Consider the following 8,617-nt stretch of genomic DNA (forward strand, 5'->3'; position numbering starts at 1 on the left):
TCCGTACAATGATCTTAATGGAATGATGTCAATGCTCGAAGCAGGCGCTACCGCACAAAACTCTCGATGCCGTTCTCGCCAGTCAAGGGCTGCAACCATCACGGATTTCAATATGGTCCCACATTGTACTTACGCTATGCGTAGTGCGGCCAGCAGTTCTTCTCTTCTGGCTTATGCACCTCCATTCCGTGGAGCTGACTACTTCCGTTATCACATGTTTTTAACACGATGCATCGCACAGTTTGAATACAGTGTGCTCTCTTTCGGCAGCACGCCTGACACACGATTCCAGATATCCAGGAACTATCTTTGTCACGTCACTGATTCACAAGACAAAGAAATACGCTAAGCTTGAAAGTCCTTTTTATTTAGCTGTCAAGGAGAGTATAGGCTTTATGTACAGATGGACTAGGACATCGCAACTGGGGGCAGTTAAGAGTTCAGTAAGGTACTTTTCTTTTTTTGTCCACACATCGGCAGCACTTCTCCGCGTGGAAGGCACACTTTGACGGTTGACCACTTCTTGCACAACACATTCCCGAGCACAGGCCCAGTGATCGATCCCGCTCGTGGCATCATTGCACAGCGTCACGCTAACGTCGACTACGTACACACGGCTCATAGCACACGTTTAAGAGCAGGTAAGTTTTCCTCTGCTCATTGACAGGTATTAAAAATATCTAGAACACCATTCAGAAAAGACGAATTGGAAAGGAGGAGTTTTCTAGGGAACCACACCAAGGGATAAGTCCGTTGCCTTTTTTCTTATGTTACTACGTGTGGATACTCCAGCGTCAGTAACGCAATAACTCTTGCCCTGCCGACGAGTTTATAGTAATGTGTACGCCATATACTGAGTTGATTACATTGATTGATTGATTTGTGGGGTTTAACGTCCCAAAACCACCATTTGATTATGAGAGACGCCGTAGTGAAGGGCTCCGGAAATTTTGACCACCTGGGGTTCTTTAACGTGCACCCAAATCTGAGTACACGGGCCTACAGCATTTCCGCCTCCATCTGAAATGCAGCCGCCGCAGCCGGGAATCGAACCCGCGACCTGCGGGTCAGCAGCCGAGTACCTTAGCCACTAGACCACCGCGGCGGGGCTGAGTTGATTACAGCGATGCTGTCTGTGGATGTGACGTTTTTTACCAAATGGCTACTAGCTTCATATTGATAAGTTTTATCTGGTCATGCCATGGTCGTTTAACTTGAACAAACCAACTGCTCAGTTGTAGGTTTCCAACTTTTCAATCAGCAAATATCAAGGGCTTAAAAACTTCATATGGCTTAAACTTCAGTTGAGCCGATAAATGAGGAAACATGCGAAAAGAATACACGTCACGTTTCGAGGAAGATAAATATGCAAAAGTAACTGATCGTAACAATGCATTTGATTATACAAAGCTAAATGGTTCTGCTGTCGCTATCACGAGGTTATTCATTAAGTACCACCAGTACTGTATAGGTGCCCCCTGTTTGTGCACTACCATTACAGCAATCCCAGCAACGTATGGCTAACCTCCCTGTCCTTCCTCATTTATTCCTCCTCCTCCTCCAGCAACGTAGTTTGGAAGGGTCTTTGTGGATAAATCATGCAGTATTTAGACTTTCGATGCTAAACATGTGGGAATAAAGGCATTTCATACAGTAGGTCATCGCTGGGTAAGAACTGCGAAATATTACTTCGGCGTGATTGACGTGAAAGGCGTACAAATTCTGTGCCCTTCAACTTAGTATTTTGAAATTAAGAAATAAATATTTGTCCAGTGCTACTGTACGGCAACGGACTGATCCCTTCTACAAATATCATGCACATTGATAACAGGAAAAAAGAGGAGAAAGAGGCAGAGGGGCTGATAGAACGATTCATAGGCCGTGTAAGGTTCGCTAAAACGCGATTTGAAGCGCTAAGCGCTTGGCTACTTTCGAAGCCGCACTCACTCCACCGGCACACCATATCCAGGGCGGCAAACTTCATCTTCGGTTGGAGAGCAGCCTCGCTTCGTCAGGTTCAGCTTTGCTCATTGCTTTCATGCTATTGGCAACCATGCCAAGCTCTCGGAAAGCAGCGACAAGCTATTGTTTGACGGTCACACTACGATATCAACTGGCGCTCCTGGTTGATGAGGTAGTTTGAATTAAAATATAACGTTGCATAAGTTTAACAAATTCAAAAATGAACGTTTGATGACATGCGCTTTTTGCTTGAATAAAAGGTTAAAACGTGTATCGTCAATGTCCGCCTTATGCATAAAATAGGCAATAACTGAGTTTATGCCCGTCTATGATGCCAATGAAGATTAGCTATGAGGCGTGACACTGCTAGATGTGATCCCGATTAAGGTCAACTTCAGCTGCGATCCAACCGACAATGAACCTGAGAGGACGCCCTATTCACCTCTGCTCTTCGTAATCCAAGCACACACACACACACGCACTTTTCCTCAAGGAATGTATCCGAGTTCCGAGTGCAAGTTCGTGTTGGACCAGCGTGTGAATCCTTCCTTGGTGAGTCCGTGTTCCACGCGTATAGTGGTCACATCACCAGCGACACGGCGCTGCTGCTGCTTCTTATGCGAACCGCCATTAGCAGCAGAAGCACTGGCACCGAGCTCAGAATCTGACTTGCGCCGGGGCCTCCGTGGCGGACTCGTGGAAGCGTCAACAGCCCTTTCTTCTTCTTCCTCCAAGAAAGAATCGGACACGTCACTGCCAGCGGCATTGCCGTTAACATGTCCGTTACGGTTCTTCTTCTTCTTTCTGCGTCGTGGCCTCTGCGGAGTATTGGCTGCGGTGCTGTTGTTTTTGGACGGGAACGCAGACCGGAGGTCGTGGAAGCTCCAGGACAGCCGTCGCCTCCGCTTTCGTTTGGGGCGCGCGTTTCCGTCGGGGCTGAGGCAGACTTCATCTTGCGACCCAGCATCCGGATCATGGACCGTCGTTGTGGTGGCGATCTCTTTTCCACTGCGGTTTGACCGCATGTGGCTGAACAACTTACCCGTCTTGAGCCGGGCACGTGTCAAGGAGGTCCTCAAGTTGGTCAAGAATCCGGGCTTCGACTTGCGTTTGCTGAGCTGTGGCTGCTGCTCCCACCGTATGACCTTGGCTGTCCGTTGCGGCTTCTGCACCGGCTGGAGGGTGGTGGTGGTGACGCGCGATGAGCCTGAGCAGTTGCTCAGCGAAGCCCAGTCCCTTACATGACCGTGCTTGTTGAAGCTTATTATTCCGGGTGTCATGACGCCTCTACTGATTCCGTCGCACTGCGCGACGTCGATCACCACCTTGCCGTTGGGTGAGCTGTCCCCGCACAACGAGGCTGTCGTTGAAGTGCACGCATTCTTCATGGTTTTTGATTCAGCATCCGCTTGCTGCTTCCCATCCTGTGGTTCCCGGTGGTATTTAACTTCCGTGAAGATATGTGGCGGCTGGTGCTGCTGTTGCACGTGCTGGGTGCGCTCATGGTGGTGGTGATGCACCTGAGCTCGTGTGACGTGTTCGTGGCTGTGTTCCGATCGCCCCTTGACGCGCCCGTCAGTGGAAAACGAGTGAGCCACTGAGCTGCGTCGCATCCAGTGCGCCTCCGAGTCGCACTCGCTGCTGAAGTTGATCGTCTCCGAAATGGTCATCTGGCCGCGGCTCTGGCAGCGGCCGCTGGGTACCAGCGTCCTGCGGCTCGAGCTGCATTCGGAGCAGACGGAAGAGAAGTCACACGAGCAGCAGCAGTCCGAGTCACAGCAGTCGTCGTCCTTGGTCATAGTGCCGGCTTCTCGCGTCTGACAGCATGAGTCAGAGTGATAACCTGACAATGAGCTGTCCGACGTCCCACTGGGTGGAACCATTGTTGTTACTGCTGCCGTCATATTTGTTTCTCGAGGCTTCACTTGTTCTGGCAAGATCACTGGCTCCTTGACGGGAATCCTGGCAGAGTCCTTCAGGAAGTACGTGTAGGATGTAACATAGGTCTTTTCAGTCGAAGATGTCACAGGTGCCACGTTTTGACCGAAGTAGTAGGTTGACTGTGGTGGCCTCGGTGGAGGAGGCGGCTCCGGGGGAGCAGCGGAGGCTTCTTCGTGTGTCAGGTCCTCTTTGGACGCCTTGGCACTTTTTGATTTCGAGGAGAAGTATCCAGTGTCGTTTGTTGGAGTCTGAGCGGAAGAAGACGATTCGTCGAAAGACTCCTGCGGAACGCCGCCTCCATTCGAAGCAGGCACGACGTTTTGAAAGATGAGTCCATCTTTATGGCTGGTCGTTTGTAAGATGACATCCTTTACAAGAGTATCTTCCGTCGTGACAGTCACATTTCCCGCAGATGAATACGACAGCTCGGATGTGACAGGTCTAGGCAGTGCAGCACCAGCGTACTTCTTGGAGAGGTCCCGGTACTTGTAGGAATTTGACTTTCGGCGTACCCGTCGTTTCCTTTCTTCACTTGCCGAGGACTTGGACTCCGTGTCCGTTCGTCGCGACACTCTCTTGGACGACCTTCGGGGAGACTTGAATTTCCGATCGACCACTTCTTGGTAGTAGCCACTCGCTGACGCCGTAACTGACGACTGCGGTTCATCTATTGACGACGTGTGCTTCCGGCTACTCGCGTTCCTCACAGTATAAGAAGACGCCGTGATAGACGTGAGGTCGCTGTAGTCGTCTGGTCGTTTTCCACCGGCCACTACCACCGGTGCAGGCGTGGGCCTATCCAGTACAACAACAGTGTCCCGCGCTTCTCCTAATGATGAACATATCAGTAGCGCGTCTTCAGCTGAGGCACAGATGAATCCATGACATTCCCACGTCGACGGCGCCGCGACTTGTCGGAATAGGCAGGCGAACACGGGAGGGTGTGCCAATCCGACAAGGAATCTACGCTTGGCCGACAATCCTAGGTACCAGGACCGGTCGACGACGTCCTCCGAGCAAGCCAAGGGCACGAAGGCGGCGCCGATAGAGCGCCTCTTGGCAAGCCGTGCGCTGAACCGGAGGGCGGCCCAAAGCACGATGTTTGCAGCGGGCGTAATCACACGCGTAACGGCAGTCACGGCTCGTCTCGTCTCCGGATCCTCTAGTGCCTCGGCAACCACCAGGCCGTAGTGCGAAACGTCTAGTCGCTGCGTTAGCGCAAGAGGGTGCACGGACCGCTGGCTCTCGCCTTTGCGCCTCGCGGCACTGTACAAGTCCAGCAACGGTTGCTGCAGAGCTTTCAGCCCCCGCTGCTTGGATTTGGACTGGAAGCGTGTGCATCCTAGGTAACGCACGAAGAAGCTTCGGCTCGAGTCCTCGGCAGACACGACTTCCTCGCGGCGCTTGAACATTGCGAGTTCCGGGTTGACCACCAACACGTTATCTGGAGCATCCACGACCAAAGGCGGCTGATCCTCTGGTGTCGTTCATGTCGAGCAGGTGTCGTTGCTTTTACAATTGGTCAACACACAATCACTGTGGCAGCACTGGGACACACAAGTCACCAATAACACAATAACCACGCCTGCTTCCCGGTCCCAACCGGGCGACCCAGAAGCAGGACCACAGGCCACGCAGCAGTAGATTATCCGGCGTCTCGGCGCACAGCGGCGATAATCCTCGTTTCTTCGGAGATTAAGGACGATTCGTCCTTGCGCACAAGCAAGGTTCCGGTGTGTCGTTTCGCGGGCTTCTCAGGCCGAGCGAGAATCAGAAGCGGCGGCGTCAAGCCCGTTCCAAGCCGACGCCGCGCACTCATGGTGGTCGCATATCGTCCTCCACGAACTCTCGGTGTTCGCTCGCACTAGCGCATTCGCGGCTCTCACTGACGGCGGCTACGGACGTTGTGACGGCGTCCGTGGGCAGTGCGGTTTCGCCGCGCGGCGATGGAAGGAGTGAGAGCGAGCTCTTTCTCGTCCGAGGAGAGGAACTGGATTTCTCAGGGCCGTGCTCTCCCCGCCGCGTCGAGCAGGCGAAAGTGGTTCGTCCGCTAGGCGGCGTCCTGCTGTTGTCAAAGCCGTTGCTGTTGCTCCTTGCCGCGACGTCGAGGGACCGGCGCTGGACCGTTTGGGTAACGGTGCGCTGCCACCGCCACGCCAGGACCACCCACGGCACTGGGCTAGTGGCTTCGCGGCGCGCGCAGAATCGCCTTTGATGATCGCCTTTCAAGTGCCGTGTTGCGGCGGCCCGCCATGGACACCGGTGTGTCGGACCGTCGCGAACCGATAGGCCGCGTACGCGCCTGCCTCCGCTTTCGTGACCCCTGGGGTGAGAAGGATGGGGAGGCCACTTATAACGGGATCCCCATTCACGCAAATACACGCCACACATGGAGGTGACGGCGGCGGAAATGCTTTGAGTTTCGCACTCCCCTCCATTCAGCTCTTTTCTTTCTGTTGGCTGTTCATTTTTGCTCCTTTACAGGTATCGGTCTCTGACTGCCTGTCAATCGGAGGGCATATGGCGCACGCTATTCGAGAGACTTCGAGCACAACAAATATCCACGGTGATTGTTCAAAACCTGAGCCACCGGCGAAGGTTCGGTGGAGACGGGCGCGGCTTCCCTTTGAACTCGGGGGTTGTGCATGCGCAAGATATTTGTAGCGGGACCCGTAACTGTCGATGCGCGTTCTCGCGATGGCTGCGGCAGGTACCTGTCCCGCGCTTAACATCTCAGATGGCTTTTATCGGTCACCGGCAGTGTCGCTTGTATATAAAATAAAGAAAAGGACTCTTCGCGTACTTCCGCGTTCTTCCCGTGTAGTGTACTCCTCTCCTTGGCCCGGACGCATCGAATGACGTATTTTGTTGTCTCTGACGACATGATCATTGCACAGGGTCGATGAACTATGAAGTTGCCTTCCTTTAGCTCTTGTAGGTCACCGCAGAGCGAATTTCTAGCACGGAAGCTACAGAGACGAGGGAACAGCTGCAACAGTTTTGAGGACATTTGAGCTTGACCTTCCAAGCGGAACGCGATAGCGTGATCGGCCCCTGCGCCCATCGCATTCTCAAGAGCACCCTTAACTGCGGTTCTCGGAGCATGCTTCTGCCATCGGCTATTTCAAACAATCCTACAATGCCTATATCGAGAGCAGTCATTCGACTACGCCATAATTATTCCTTCTGCGAATCGGTGGAGTACCCACTATACGCGTTCGGAAGACGACGTGCGAACCTATACAGCTGCTGACTTCGTGGTCACTTTTGCAGCTGATGGTGATCATAAAAATGTCTGAGCGCTTTGTAACAACACCAACTCGTTGCGCACTTCACAAGTTTTTGATGATGGCGCGATTTTACGCTGCTGCGACTCAATATCACATGCGTTAAGCACACTCTTTCCACTTCAACATTCATTTGCGTTTTTACAAGAGATGCATTTCTTGGTGTAATGCGTTCACATTAAACATCACTATCTATCTATCTATCTATCTATCTATCTATCTATCTATCTATCTATCTATCTATCTATCTATCTATCTATCTATCTATCTATCTATCTATCTATCTATCTATCTATCTATCTATCTATCTATCTATCTATCTATCTATCTATCTATCTATCTATCTATCTATCTATCTATCTATCTATCTATCTATCTATCTATCTATCTATCTATCTATCTATCTATCTATCTATCTATCTATCTATCTATCTATCTATCTATCTATCTATCTATCTATCTATCTATCTATCTATCTATCTATCTATCTATCTATCTATCTATCTATCTATCTATCTATCTATCTATCTATCTATCTATCTATCTATCTATCTATCTATCTATCTATCTATCTATCTATCTATCTATCTATAGCTTTTCGCTAAGCGCACCGAAAAACATGGACAACATGAAGGCAGAACAGCGCTTGCACGCACAACTCATGTTTGATTACACAGACAAGGTATATAAAGACAGATATATGATACCTCACGCATAAGCATGGGCTACACTGGCAACGAATTCTTTCTACTACCCACAAATAACATGTGCCTTTTTGGTTGTCCACCCGCGGTCACCGAGCCTCGCAAATCGCAGCATTGTATTTTTGCGTTTCGGTAATAATAAGAAAAAGTTTTACAACACAGGTGAATTAATGTGATCTTAAACTAAAACATTGGTCAGCACTCACAAAGAGCAGTGATCACTGAAGTGGACGTTTGCCTTGCCTAATGATACGAGCTTCATTACCGGCTAAGGTGAGGTTGCACATTGGCTGCTCATGGTTACAAATATGATTGCCCATTTTGAAAGAATGTTGTCAAAACTTCACAACACTGAGCAGCGGAACCCAACATGGAGCGAGAGAGAAGGTGGAAACAGTGTGCTACCTTTAAAAAAAATTAAGTCTTTATTTTGCGCCAGCACATGCTGTTTGACACAAAGGCAGTAGACTGATAACACAACCAAATTACGCCACTCCACCTAACGATTCCCAACCAACCATCCGGGCAACACGTCTGAAAAGACTATGCACTTTCACAAACTCCCTTTTCTTGGCAGTTTGTCAGAGGGGTGTGGGGGGGTGCAGAAAGTTTGGCTGGAAGATTTGATTAAGCTGTTTGCGGGGATAACGCGGCCACAGCAAGCACAGGTCTGGGTTCATCAGCGAAACATGGGCGAAGTCTTTGCCCAGCTGCGTGCACAGT

At 50.7% G+C, this 8,617-nt stretch overlaps 1 protein-coding gene across 1 annotated transcript; it reads right to left on the reverse strand.

Moving 5' to 3' along the window:
* Positions 1-346: 346 nt before the first annotated feature.
* On the reverse strand, positions 347-5,849 carry LOC119169557 (uncharacterized). Its single transcript, XM_037420600.2, has one exon. It carries the CDS (start codon positions 5,313-5,315, stop codon positions 2,451-2,453), a length of 2,865 nt encoding a protein of 954 aa, XP_037276497.2. The 5' UTR covers positions 5,316-5,849; the 3' UTR covers positions 347-2,450.
* Positions 5,850-8,617: the final 2,768 nt, after the last annotated feature.

Source organism: Rhipicephalus microplus, chromosome 3 (assembly GCF_043290135.1).
Source record: "Rhipicephalus microplus isolate Deutch F79 chromosome 3, USDA_Rmic, whole genome shotgun sequence".
NCBI lineage: Eukaryota > Metazoa > Arthropoda > Arachnida > Ixodida > Ixodidae > Rhipicephalus > Rhipicephalus microplus.

Excerpts from the sequence above, each read along its gene's own strand:
- LOC119169557 (XM_037420600.2), bottom strand. The coding sequence starts at position 5,315 with ATGTTCAAGCGCCGCGAGGAAGTCGTGTCTGCCGAGGACTCGAGCCGA.